Source organism: Cricetulus griseus, chromosome 2 (genome assembly GCF_003668045.3).
Source record: "Cricetulus griseus strain 17A/GY chromosome 2, alternate assembly CriGri-PICRH-1.0, whole genome shotgun sequence".
Classification (NCBI taxonomy): domain Eukaryota; kingdom Metazoa; phylum Chordata; class Mammalia; order Rodentia; family Cricetidae; genus Cricetulus; species Cricetulus griseus.
In genome coordinates, this window is record NC_048595.1 from 171,850,001 (window position 1) to 171,864,833 (window position 14,833).

At 40.7% G+C, this 14,833-nt stretch overlaps 1 protein-coding gene across 3 annotated transcripts in view; it reads left to right on the top strand.

Moving 5' to 3' along the window:
- Nucleotides 1-14,833, top strand: part of Spire1 (spire type actin nucleation factor 1) — a 115,862-nt gene that overhangs the window by 50,509 nt on the left and 50,520 nt on the right. For all 3 annotated transcript variants that reach the window (XM_027402697.2, XM_027402695.2, XM_027402696.2), the window contains exons 3-4: nt 8,314-8,547; nt 13,027-13,152. In XM_027402697.2, coding sequence (XP_027258498.1) covers nt 8,314-8,547; nt 13,027-13,152 — 360 coding nt within the window. The remainder of the gene's footprint in view (nt 1-8,313; nt 8,548-13,026; nt 13,153-14,833) is intronic.

Genomic DNA, 14,833 nt, shown 5'->3' on the forward strand with positions numbered 1-14,833 from the left:
CCAGCTGATGGTTCAGTAGTTAGTTCCTTTGCTATGTTCTCTTTAGACTATTTCACATAACCACTGACTTAAGTGTATACCAAGAAACCCCTTATAGTTAGGCCACATAGCTGCCTAGGACTGTATTCCCTGCAGGTGTCTGAACTGACCAAAATGCTAGCACAGCCAAAATTAGGACTCCTCCTTCCTACACTTAAAACACTGAAAAGTCCTATTCATTTCCTCCATACATTCCTTCCTTTGCACCCACTGTTGTTCCATAGCCCCCCCTTTAATGCTCATACTTGCCTTATCATTGACTTAAGCATCTGCCACGGTGACGTCAGCCTCCATTCCTGGCTCAATAGTGGTAGAAGCTATTTGCTTGCCATCTTAAAGAGGCTGTATGAGAGTCAGTGAGTTTTAGATCCTCATCTGGTAACCTTCCCTGAGGGTTTAGGGGCTCCAGCACAGGTGTTTTTGTTCCTGCTTTCACAGTGATTCCCAGAGACTTTAGTAGGAAGGAATCCAGGCTGTGGCTGTCACTGGGAGACTTATCACATGATTCCTCCAGCAGTTTCATTTTGTAGCTGATTAGGATAATTCTAATGGCATGATTCCACAGTCATCTTTCAGGTATATTTAAAATCCTGCTGTCTCGGGTATAGATTAAAATCAGAGACACTCTCCGATTCCATGCATGGAGTGTGTAGTGGGCATGGGAACCTAACTGATCCCCAGCACCTAGATGCAGTTCAGCATGTGCTAGCCCTGGAGGAGAGGCACAGACAGAAGGATCCCTAGGGCCTGTTGGTCAGCCAGTCTAGCTGAATTAGTTAGATCCAGGTTCAGTGAAAGACCCCCACCACAAAAAATAAGATGAAGGCTTGTTGAGATAGCTAAGTAGGTAAAAGTTCTTCCATATCAGCCTGATGACCTGAGTTCTATCCTTGGAGTCCCCGGTGGAAGAGAAAATTGACTCCTGAAAGTTGTCCTTTGACCTCCACATGTATACCACATGGCATACGTGTACCATATTCTTACACTCATCATATATGCATACATAAGTAACTAAAACTAAAAGATGAGGCAGGGAACACTTGAGGAAGACACTTACCTGAAAACCTCTGGGCTTCACATGAACACTTATTTACTTGTATCCTCAGACACACAATAAGTATGTACATACAACATACACATGTGCACAGACACACAAATGGAAGTTACATTTGAAAGCCACTAGACTTCTAAGAGATGAATCTAAGTGAGACTAATCACATTACAGAGGCATGTGTGCTATCGTTTTTTTCTTTTTTTAATTCTTTGGATTTTATATAGTTGCTTAAACTTAACTGGGCCTTAGCTTGAGGTTGTTTGAGGTGGGGATGGTTTTGCTGTGAGAAGTGAGACAAGCTCTGCCTGAGTGTTGCTGGAAGCATGGTGATACTCCCTAACAGCTCAGCAGGCTGTGGCTATTCTTTCATTCCCTCTCAAGTAGTTTAGAATTGAAGGTAGTTTGCAAAAGGCCTGCCTGTTTACTCTTTCTTCTCCCTTTTCTCCCCAAACATCCCTCCTTGTTTTCCTCCTTTTAGTTCTTTTGGTTTTTCTTTTTTCTTTTTCTTTTTTTTTTGTTTTTTTTTTTTTTTTTGTTTTTTTTTTTTTGTTTTTTTTTTTTTTGTTTGTTTTTTCAAAGGGTTTCTCTGTGACTTTGGAGGCTGAGGCTGTCCTGGAACTAGCTCTTGTAGACCAGGCTGGTCTTGAACTCACAGAAATCCACCTGCCTCTGCCTCCAGAGTCCTGGGACTAAAGGCATGTACCACCAGTGCCTGGCTCAACCTCTTTCTTGTCCAGTGTGTGTAACTTGTAAGATTTGTACTACTCGATCCAACTGGACACACAGACATAGAATCTTTACCACATAGAATTAACAGTAAACCTAAATAAAGCATTCAAGCATCACATGATGCTTTTATACTAAATACATAAGTGAAAGCCATGCTGCAGGCTGACTTCCTGACTGCCTGGTTCCCCAGTGAGGGTCACAGGTGGAGGCAAGAGTGGAGGGACCCATGCTCAGCAATGTCTGCCACTGCCCGTTTGCTAAGAAGACAGCAAACAAACACACCATTGGGGCTCATTTCAAACTTGTTTTTTGCCACTGTGCCTTCTAAGCTGCAGCTTCTGTGTGTTATTCATTTTCTCAGAGCATTGTTCGGATTGCAGAATAAAAGACCACACACAGTCCTCCCCTTCTCCCATATTGTTCTGCATAATTTTGGGACATTCCTTATTGCTGAAGAACCATTCTTGGTCTGTTGTTATTGTTGGAAGTCCTTAGTGTATTAGGGTTCACTCTCTGTGTTGTACATTTATTGGGTCCTGACACATGCAAAATGACATGCCTCTCATTACTGTGTCCTCTAGATAGATGTACTGCTTGATAGAGTACTTTCATTGCCCTAAAACCTGGTGCTCTGCGGGCCCCCCCCGTGCCCCCCCCCCAGCCTGGCAACCATGATTTATTTCCTCCAGAATGTGACATGGTTGGAATGCTACAACAAACAGCCTATCAAATTGACTGCTTCCTCTAGTAAAATCATTAAGGGCTCACATTTTGTGCAGTTTTTTTGAATTTGATAACTTTTTTTGATTGCTAGGCTCAGGCCTCACTGAGCTGTACCTAGCCTTAACTCAGTTCTTTTTACCTGTGAATAATATTCCTGTGTCTTGATGTGCTACACATTACTTATCCACTTATTTACTGTCTGTGTTTGGGCAATTATGAATAAAATTGCTGTCAATATTTCATGTCTTGATTTTTTATGTGGACATAAAATGTTCAGCTTATTTGAATATAATTGCTGGATCATATGGTAAGATGTTTACTTTTATAAGAAACTGCTGAACTGTGGGCCATATTGCATTCCCAGCATCAATGAATAAGAGTTCCTGTTGGTCACAGCTGGTGAGCTGGCATGCACTTGTAGATTCATCCACTTCCTAGACTGAGGAAGAGGGGTGGCTTGAGGCCAGCTAGAGCATCATTGTGAAACACCATCCGAGGCGTGGGGGAGGGAGAGAGGGAGAGAAAGAGAGGAGAGAGAAACAGTTCCCATTATTCCACATCTTGTTAGTATTTATTGCTGTCAGCTTTTGGACTAGCCATTGTAGTAAAGGTGTATAGTAGTGTCTCATTTTTATTTGAAATTCCTTTGAAAATCATACAGTGTACAGCTTCTTCTTCTTCTTCTTCTTCTTCTTCTCCTCTTCTTCCTCCTCCTCCTCCTCCTCCTTCTCGTCCTTCTTTCTTCTGTTTTTCAAGACATGGTTTCTTTGTGTAGCCCTGGCCATCCTGGAACTCACTTTATAGACCAGGCAGGCCTCGAACTCATAGATCTGCTTGTTTCTTCCCTCCTCCAACCACCACCCTCCCCACCCTGAGTGCTAGAATTAAAGACGTGAGATACCATTGCATGGAGAACAGGTTCTTTTTATGTGCCTGTTGCCATCTACTTTATCTTTGATGAGGAGTCCACACACTTGATCATTTTACTTTTGAATATTTATTTTATTTTTCATTGTGTGTGTGTGTGTGGGGTGTATGTGTACATAAGTATTTGTGCCTGTGGAGACCAGAGGCATCAAGTCCACATGGAGTCAGAGTTAGGAGTGATTGTGAGTGTGCTAAGAATCAAACTCAGGCCCTCTGAAGAGCAGTAGTATGTGCTCCCAGCCACCGAGCCATCTCTCCAGCTCCTTCAGCCTTTAAAAATGTTGCCACATGATTTGACCAATGTTCTTCTAAAGTTAATTTTAAGTAGTTATCTTAACTGGGAGATGCTATATCCAGATATGTGTCCAAATACTCTTAAATTTTTGGTAGTTTTTCTTGTGGTCACCTCTTGTCCTGAGCTCAAGACTAAGAACTAACGACATACAAACTTCTTGAGGCTCCTTCATTTCCATAGAAGGAAAGAGACACCTGGTGAACATGCCAGTATAATGAAGCCCAGCTGTGTTATCCCTTTGTCTATAAGAGGCTGGCTTCATTTACAGTGAACTGTGACTCAGGGTGAAGTCAGGCTTAAGACGAACAGTTCTGGAATGTTTAAATGGACCAGATGCTCTTTACTTTTGGGTAGGAGAACTCCAGGATGTTTCAGAGCCAATCAGGTTGGATTATCAGTGTGGTGGTCAATTGGGAGGACAGAGATTAAAGTGACAGGTAATCCTACCTGTGACCATAGGGTCCATATCTAAACTTGGAACCTTGCATACGTGAGTGGAAGAATTTATATCTTATATAAATATCTTACTTGTCCATTGAATATTGAGTACCTACTGCTTATAAAACAATTTGAACTTATGAAGTATAGAGGGATTTTTGCTTTTAATGAGCTTAGTCTTGTTGGAGAATTAAGATGTGTCCATAACAATTCACAATTTTTGAGTGAGCCAGAGATTCACCAGGCAGTGTCATGGAGTAGTCCTGTTCTTATTAGATTAGTGTCAGCTTAGTTTATTTGTCTCCATTCCTTTAAGGGGTTTTCTTTTAGACAATATACTGATTTTTACTTCACTTTTAGACTCATATTTGAAGCATGTAGACTATTGATGCCCCAAATTATTGCTGATAAAGTTGTATTAACATCTACCACATTTGTTTTCTATTTTTTTCAACCTTTGGTCTCTGCTCTTCTCTTTTGCATTCAATGGTCTTCCTGCCTTTTGTGATTTCAAAGGAACATTTTATATGATTGTGTTTTCTCACCTTTCTTAGAACACTGGCTGCCCTAACGTTTACAGTGTGCATTTACAACTAATTCAAGCTCAGTTTCCTGTAACACTATTCCAGCCACTTTGTAGGTAGTGCAAATGACCTGTCCTACCAAAATAATCCCAGTTCTTCCTCCTTTCACTTGTATTATTTCTGGCTTATAGTCAGGCATACATACGCAACACAGGAGATACATATGTAAGCACACATAATTAGTGTGGCTGTTAATTATTTTAAACTGTCATTTGTTAATAGTCAGAAGAAAAGTTTTACTTGACCCTAATTTATTCTTTCTTCAGTGATTTTCTTTTCATAAAGATCATTTCTGACTTGTTTTCTTTCTTTCTAAAGAATTATCCCCACTCCCCAAGCTAGTGATGGCACCTAGGACATTGTATTGGTTCTGAGAAAGTCTCCTTCACTTTTGAAGGATAACCTTGTAGAGTACAAAGTATATAGGTTGGTTGGTTTTGTTGTTGTTTCCCTCTAGGCAATGAATATTTTGTTTCCATCTGGTTGAATGCTTTCTATTGATGCAAAAAAAAAAAAAAACACAGTTGTTACCCTAAAGAGAATAAGATATTGTTTATTCTGGAGCCATTTTGAATGACAATGGCCCAGGACCTAGAAGAAGCTTCATGAGGTTTTATAGAACATTGGTGGTAACATCACAGGGGCAGGTACAGCAAGATGAGGGAATCTTTCTATAGGCCTCAGAGGCCATCTGGTAACATTCTTAGCTTTGGTGGAAGCCAGTGGTTCTGCTAAGTCAGTAGGTTCCAATTGTTTTTATCTATTACTCATAAGATGTTAGTGCAGACACACAGGTGTGGATAAGGTGAACTATCCAGGCGACTAGTGTTAGCCCAAGATAAGGTAACTTGTATCTGGACCTGTATGACATTTCAGTCTTCCCACAGTACTGCAGTTTTGATCAGCCAGTCTCTGCAGACAGTCTTTCCTGGAGTCCTTCACATTTCTGAGAGTCCCATGCCCTTCATTTCCTTACCTTATTAGTAAGATGGTTGTTCCAACACTAGCTTCTTTCAGAAAGATTTTTCTTTGACTTTTTGAAATTTGAAAACACATGTCTAAATTCAATTTTTGTTTGTTTCTATGCTTGTTTGTTCTTGCATTTGTCCTGCTTGGTGTTTGCCAAGCAACCTGGATCAGTACGTCCTTCCTGCCAAGAATTTGTGTCAGATTTAGTTAGTAGCTCCTTCTTTCAGAGCTTGGGATGGCTCCTTTAGTCTCTCTCCACCAGCTATCAGCTATTGCTTCTCTGTGGTTTGCCAGGCCCACACTTTTCTGGATACATGAGTTCTGGTGTCCAAGGCTCTGAGGAAATGGGGACAGTAGATGGCTAATACTTCTTTTCTTCTGGGTACTTCTGGCTCCCACTCTTTGCTGAGGCTGTCTTTGTCCTTGTGGAATCTCTTCACCTTGGCTTACTTCTGGTTATTGTACTCCCAGGTTGTCACTTGCTTTGGGTGTGGGTAGGATGGGCTTTTCCCTTCAGTTAAGTCACTCTGGGATGATGGAAGAGTAAGACAACCTTCGGCTGCCACATTCCATGGCCTTGCAGCCAGCACCTGTAACTACAAGTTCCTGGCCCCTCTACGACCCTTTTGTCTTTTTCTGACTCCCTAGGCTCCAAGTCCTTGTGTTGGTGCCATGCGTTCTAGCCCAGCACTTGGTGTCAGTGGGCAGGCCCTGCACTGAATGGCCGTTGCTCCCAGGGCTTCTGCAAGCAGGGAGGATTTTCCAAATCTCCCTTCCATATGCTTCTCCCTACATCATTCTATCTGCAGTTTCTGCTGGCCCAATCATCCAGGGGTGTATTCCTGATGCTTATCTGCTTTCTCTTTGGAGCAATCCATCTACCTTATCTTGACTCTTCTCCCTTCATCAGGTCACAAAGAGGCAGCTTCTAATCTGCTATCTTATGCAGAAGTATTTTTTTTAAAGTAGGAGAGATGGCTCAGCTGTAGGAGCCCTGGCTGCTTTTCCAGAGGTCCTAAGTTCAGTTCCCAGCAACTACATGGTGGCTCACAACCATCTGTAATGGGATGTGATGCCCTCTTCTGGCATAGTCGATAAAGCACTCATATACATAAAATAAATCTTTGAAAAAGAATTTTAAGAAATACTATATTCATTTTAAATGCTTGAATTATTTCCTGTGGTAATATAGCTTCCAGATTTTGTTGAGTTTGTTGAGTAATTGAGTGAATGCTTTTACAGGTGTTCTATATGATGACATTGATGCTATTGTGTTTAACTTATCTTACAACTCAGGTTAAAAAATACTGCATAGATTATTCTTTAAAAATCAAATTATTGTTGAATAACTCAAGGTAGAATAAAGGAAATGAAGTTTCTTTGCAATTTTGGGGTTGGTAACTAGATAAACATTGGAAACAAGTGAATGTAGGGGAAGGGGGAAGGATAGTTTACACTTATTAACTCAGGTACTCTCCTTTCATACATAATCATGCATTTTATGTCTCCAAGATCTCATGAAATGTAAATGTTATTAGTACCCATTTTACAGAAAAATCACCTAAAATATTTTTCCTTGAGCCAGATGACTAGTGATAAGGGTCAGTAATTTTCATTCTAAAGCTATTATGTCATTGACTCTATTACTTTTTTTTTTTTTTTTTTTTTTGATTTTTCAAGACAGGGTTTCTCTCTGTGTGTAGCTTTGGAGCCTATCCTGACACTTGCTCTGGAGACCAGGCTGGCCCCAACTCACAGAGATCCGCTTGTCTCTGCCTCCCGAGTGCTGGGATTAAAGGCGTGCGCCACCAATGCCCAGCCTGTTACTTTCTTTTAAAGGAAAAAGATCCAAGATGAAATGACTAGTGCTATTGGTTTTATAAAGTAAAATAAAGGCACTACATTTGTGATTTTACTGAGCAAGTGAGAAAGGCAGTATTGAGGAATAATCTAGAATTCTCCATACTGACCACATCTGGAGCACTTGTCAGGGTGCTGTTTAGCAGTGATGGACCCACAAGTCAGGCTCGTATTGCCTGAAAGTATTGTTGATGGAGGTAGGTGGGCAGGAGGGAGGGTTATCTGTGTCCTTCATTGCAAGCTCTAGGTTTAAAATAAGTCTCCAGTGAGTAGAACTCGGTGTACTGATATGAAGAGATTTCTTGTTATTTGGGCTTAAGTAATTGCTACTTAGAACTGAATTTTCAGTCTCAGCTACTTTGGGGTATCTGTGAAGTATTTAAACATTGGCATATTTTTTTTTTTGAAATATAGCAAGTCAGCTTGATCAGTTTTTTTTTTTTGTATGAATGGGAAGTACTGATCTTAAACATCTAGTATAAGCTTAAGAAAGTATGAAAAGGATTTATGGATAGGTTATAATGAAATCACACAAAAATTGCTGGTTTCAAATTTTTTAAATATATGCGTTGGTAAAAAAATTTTAAATTTCTCTTCAAATAATAGTTAAGTCTGAAATGCTGAACATTTTGTACCTTAGTTAGTCCTTAGAGTCTCCAGTCACCTCCATTTACCACCTTCTTTAATGCTCCTAGGTCATTGAATCCTTGGGAATTATTATCTATAAAGCATTGGACTATGGCTTGAAGGAAAATGAAGAAAGGGAGCTGAGCCCTCCTCTAGAGCAGCTCATCGACCAAATGGCCAACACTGTGGAGGCTGATGGTAACAGTGATGAGGGTTATGAGGCTGCAGATGAAGGCCCAGAAGATGAAGATGGAGGAAAGAGAAACATCTCAGCTATTCGGTCCTATCAAGATGTCATGAAGGTAAAGCCATAGTTCAGGTAGTATTTGTCCTTCTGTGAGTCGTTATCTCTTACTTTAAAAGAGTGGCATAGTGACTCAGCATTTGACAACAGTGTGTCTATGGCCTGGCTATGGTGTTGATTATCTTTGTGTCACTGCAGTCTGCGTTTCCTTTCCGTGGAATGGAGGGCAGCTGTGAGCAGGTTCTGTACTGGAAGACTGAGCTATTCCGTCACGGCTGATTGTTATATGAGTTTTGATTTTGGCCTTACCATAGGATTTGTATACAATGATAAGACTGAATGTTTTTGTTCTTTTGGTTTTTGTTGTTGTTGTTCAGTTTTGCTGCCTACCTGAAGACTATAAATGTATAGAGATGAGAACTAAGACAGAGTTGACAAATTAACCTTGAGAATCTCTGAGTTATTTAGATAGAATCTTTACTAGTTTTGTTGTTGTTTTTCAAGACAGGTTTTCTTTTTGTAGTCCTGGTTGTCATGGAACTCACAAAGATCCACCTGCCTCTGCTTCCCAAGTGCTAGGATTAAAGGTGTGCCCACCATGGTCCAGCTTTTTTTTTTAAGAGAGAGAGAGAGAGAGAGAGGAGAGAGAGAGAGGAGATAGATGCATACATACACAGATGGCCCAAGAAGGAGGCCAGCAAAAGGTGACAGATGCCTTGGAACTGGAGTTACAGGCTGTTGTGAACCACCTGTGTTAACTTTCCACAAATTTTATTCATATTAGATATTCTAGATGTTAAGGCTTATTTTAAAAATAGACATGGAAGGATAGTATCCTAGGTGAAATAAGCTGTGTATAAAAAGAAACACCATGTTCCTCTCATGTAAAAGAAAAACAAAACTGATCCAAATATAAACTAGGTTAATAAAGATTAGGCACCACAGGTCATATGCCTGTGTGGAAGTATCATGCCGAACCCCATCGATGCTTACAGGGTAGTCAAAAACAAAATAATTTTAACAAAAATGTAGCCGGACAGTGGTGGCACACACCTTTAATCCCAGCACTTGGGAGGCAGAGGCAGGCAGATCTCTGTGAGTTTGAGGTCAGCCCGGTCTACAAAACTAGTTCCAGGATAACCAGAGCTGTTACACAGAGAAACCCTGTCCCGTAAACAAAACAAAAACAAACAAAAAAAATTTAAACATATTTGGGAGTTGGCAGATCAAAACTGACATGCTAATTCTGTGAAGACCACTGATAAACAGTAAGGTAAAATGTGAAGAATAGAAAAAGATATTGCATAAGAAGCAAAATTTGGGAGCTGGAGAGATGGCTCAGAGGTTAAGAGCACCCCCTGCTCTTCCAAAGGTCCTGAGTTCAATTCCCAGCAATCACATGGTGGCTCACAGCCATCTGTAATGAGATCTGGTGCCCTCTTCTGCCTGCAGGCACACATGCAGGCAGAACACTGTATACATAATAAATAAATAAATCTTTAGGAAAAAAAAACAGAAGCAAAATTTATGTTCTGTCAGTGGCTACAGGCTTGACCATGTGTGGTTTGGACGGGCTACACAAAGAATAGAGGAGGAAGAGACACACAGATGGCTCACACCTTTAATCCCAGCACTAAGGAGGTGGAGACAGGAAGGGATATGGCTGGGCAGAGAGAAGAATATAAGACAGGAGATGATGGAGTCTGAGGATGCAGTCTGAGGACAGGATCGTCCCTTTGGTCTAAGTATTGGTATAGGTAAGAACTCTAGTGACTTGCCGCTCTGCTTCTCTGATCCCTCAGCTTTCACCCCTGATAGCTGACTACAAGTTTTTATTTTTAATACCAGTTAGAATTCATGCTACAAAAGCATGAAACTAAGTTGCAATAATACAAATGATAGGGATTATAGGATCTGAAAATTTGTATCATTTTAGTGATCAAGGTTTATAGTAGTTTTTGTGAATGTGCTTTTTGTTGGTTTGCTTGTGATGAACATCTCACGAAATTTGATATTGAATTGCTGTCTTAGAAAATACATCCTAGGATTGGGGATTTAGCTCAGGAGTGGAGCACAGGCCTATCGAGCACAGGCACTGGGTTTGATCCCCATCTCCAGAAAGAAAAAAAGAATCTTAAGGAAATAATTTTGAATTTGGGTAGGGATAATACATTTTGGATAGGATAACCCCACAAAGGCTCTTAGTTCTCACCTCGTGGTGCTATTAAGTTATGATGATAACTTCATCAGTGGATTAGTCCTCTGGTAAGATCATAGTTGGATTGGCCTTTTTGGAGGAAGTAGGCCTTTGTGGAGTGCTTTTGGAGGGTATTCTCTGCCAGTTCCTCCCTCTGTGCCACCTGCCCACCATGATATAGCCACATTATTCTACCTCATCTTTTCCTTGTGGTGTTCAACTTCTCACCACACAAGGGCCCAGAACCAAGAGAGCCAAGTGAGCTTGAACTAAAACCTATGAAGCCACAAGTCAGAATTAATCCTTGCTCCTTTGTTTTTCTTGGTACTTTGTCACCACAAACAACACAGAAATCTTCTGTGTGATAAAGAAATGAAGGAAGGAAGGCAGACAAAGAAAAAGAAGCTAAGAAACATGAAAAGCAATACAACTACCATTGAATACCTTTTTTTCTTTTGACTTTTGATATTCTTTTTTTGTTTGAGACAGGGTCTCATGTAGCTTTGTCTGGCCTGGAACTCAGTATATAGACCAGGCTGACCTTAAACTCACAGAGATCCACCTGCCTCTGCCTCCTGAGTGTTAGGATTAAAGGAGTGTGCCACCACCGCCCGGCCTCTTTTGACCCTTTTAATAAAACAGTGTTTCATGGAGCCCAGGCAGGCCTGAGCCTTCCGTGTTGTGGAGGATAACCATGAATTCCTAGTGTCCCTGTCTCTGCCTACCTAGCAGCCATGGACTCACCTTATCCAGCTCCCTTGATTCTTTCTAGGAATTGTTAAAATATTGCAGATTTCTTTCCAACAATTATATTAATATCTAATTAAGAGAAGCTAAACAGCTTTTTATTGCACATGAAATGCTTTAAAATGTGACTGTTGGGGCTGGAGAGATGGCTCAGCGGTTAAGAACACTGACTGTTCTTCCAAAGGTCCTGAGTTCAATTCCCAGCAACCATATGGTGGCTGACAACCACCTTGAATGCCCTCTGCTGGCATGCAGGCAGAAGACTGTATAGACTGTATAAGTAAGAAATAAAAATAAAATCTTAAAAAAAATATGACTATTGAACATAGATACACAATAATTATTTTATAGAAAGATAACATTATTCTTTGGACTCTTACGAGGATATTGTTGCAGTGTAATAAGGACCCGGTATGCATTTGTTTCTAAATCTCTTTGCATCATATTAAGTTGCATCTCTTACAGTCATTTTGGGGCATGAGGACCATAGACAGCACCTGAGTGCTGGGCCGGCTCTGTGCCCTCTTCCACCCTCCATTCCCACCTCCCCAGGCTTCACAAGGGAACAAGTGTGGGCTTCAGAACCCAGTAGAGGTGTGCTTAGATTCTGCTCATAGTTAAAAAAACAAAACAAAATGAGGATGATTCAGAATTATATTGGAGAGTGCATGGTATTGTGCTGTATATATGACATGTCAGATATGTATGCTCAGAAATGCTCAGAAAATGGTAGTTGGTTGTCCTAGTTTGCTTTCTCTGTTTCTGTGATAAGTCCTATGACCAAATGCAGCTTGGAGAGAAAAGGGTTTGTTTCATTTTCCAGGGTACAGTCCATTGTTGAGGGAAGTCAGGGCAATAACTTGAGTCAGAAACCATGGAGGAATGTTGCTTACTGGCATGCTCCCTCTGGCTTGCTTAGCTAGCTTTCTTTTACAATCCAAACCTACCTGTCTAAGGATGGCACTACTTACTGTGGGCTAAGCCCTCCTAGTCAATCAGCAATTAAGAAAATGGCCACAATTAAGACTTGGCCATAGCTGGCTGTGGTGGTGTACAACTTTAATCCCAGTACTTGGGAGGCAGAAGCAGGTGGACCTCTGTGAGTTTGAGTTCCAGAGTGAGTTCCAGGTCAGCTAGGGCTGTTACTCAGAGAAACCGTGTCTTTAAAAGACTTGGCCATAAGCCAATCTGATTAAGGCAGTTCTTCAGTTGAGGTTACCTTTTTCCAGGTTAGACTTCTGTCAGGTTGACAGCTGAAACTAGTAATGACACTGTTAAAATATCTGAGTTATCCTCAATATTTAGGAATTCCCTTTTTTTCCCCTGTCAGGCTAAACTTTGGTGCATGTCCTATCACCTTCCAATAGGAGCTAATTCTAGTCAGCTTATCTTTGCTGTTAGGCGTCCTTTAGTTAAAACATTTTTCTCCATAGATCATGTGGACTTTCTGCATGGTCCTGTGGTACATTAAACCTTGGATAATAGGACTTGACTAAAAGAAAAAACACAGGTAGACTGGGTGTGTCTGTTTTAATGGTACCTAAAATGCCAGTAATAGCCCAATTCTATTATTTCATTTTTTTTCTCCTGTAGATATGTGCTGCTCATCTCCCAGCTGAGTCGGAGGCACCAAATCATTATCAGGCAGTATGTCGAGCACTGTTTGCAGAAACCATGGAACTGCATACATTTCTGACCAAAATTAAGAGTGCGAAGGAGGTAGGTACAAACACTAATATACAGGCATTGAAATAGGTAGCCTCAATTTCATTATTGTCCATTCTGTGCTTTTTGGTTTGGGCTTTGTTTTCTTTTCCTTTTTTAAACACAAAGTCTTGCTGTATACCCAGGCTGGCCTTGGACTCATGACCCTCGTACTGAAGCCTCTCTGGTCTCAGGATTACAGGCATGTTCTATCAGACACATTCTTGAATATTAACACTGTGAATCTACTTTATAAATTGAGAACTTTTATAAAGCGTCCTAAATGTAGTAAACAGTCCAGAATTGTTTTGTCTGTTTCCTGTGGATTGGCTTTTCACCTCATTCTGCCCTCTCCTTTTGTTCATTTTGGGACATATTAGTACCTCCTTGAGGAAGTTGTGGATAAGGTGAACACATTCTTTTGTTTGGTTTGGTTTGGTTTTCCCAGACAGGGTTTCTCTGTATAGTTTTGGAGCTTGTCCTGGAACTATCTCTGTAGACCAGGCTGACCTCGAACTTACAGAGATCTGCTTGCCTCTGCCTCCCGAGTGCTGGGATTAAAAGTGTGCACCAACGCCCAGCTGGTGAACACTTTCTTATCCAAAAGGCCACACTTTCTTTTCATTGTTCAGCTGTTGAAGTAGGCTCCATTAAAGATTTAATGGAGGATACTAGAATTCCTTTTCAGATAATCTGAATAACTCAGCTATTCTGTTTACTTAGCATTTGTTCATGTGTAAGGTTTAAATATTAGGTTCAAAGAGAAGCATTCCAGTTTGTTTGGAAAGAGAGTCCTATTTTATATAGGTTGGTGCACAGATGGTTGTGAAGGTTCACTGAGATCTTACATAAGGCCTGGTGGCATCTGTCCCAAGTGAGAACTCATTTCCTATATGACTAGAGTACAGAGCTTATATGAAGCACTAGGCTAAAATGTTTAGGAACAACTCCTGTGGGGTATGTAAGCCAGAAGGGAGAAGCTGACCTATTGCCAAGTAGGTGACACATCCCCTAAGTCATACTTCGTAAGCCCAGTTGTGTGGATGCAGGTGATAGTTCCAAGTTTTCTCCTGCTCTGTCTGGGTACTGTTCATAGCAGTGTCAGTGACAGGCCAGGGAAACCTGTATCAAATTTGTTTATCAAAAACAAATTTGATAAACTGGACCCAGGAGGAAAGTTGTCAAAAGAGTGTAGAGTGGATTCAGTTGTAGAAGATCATTATACCTATTTAGATACAGAAACAGGCAGTACTCGGTAGAAAAGAAAGCTCCCAGTGAGTGTCTCAAACCCATCCTCAGATAAAGAGTATTGGAGAGTAGAAAATTATTCTTTAGGGTTGTCCTGACCTAACCCCTTTATTAAGATTGAATTTTTTTTTTCAGGTTGGTACAGTAAATTAAAGGAGTTAAATCTTTATAACACTGACATTCTCAGAAAACATTTTTGAACTTAAAGAACAGTAGGCATTTTTAGCACTCCACTCCACTAGCTTGAAAAACTTCTTTTTACTCTTGATTAACTTTTGCTTTAGGTGGCTGGAGTGATGGCCCCATGGTTAAGAGCACTTGATGTTCTTACAGAAGACCTGGGTTCAGTTCCTAGCATCACATGGTGTTGAACAGCCATTTACCTCCAGAGTGCTAAGATTAAAGGTGGGAACCACCATGCCCACCCTTGGTACATAAAATTTTAAGA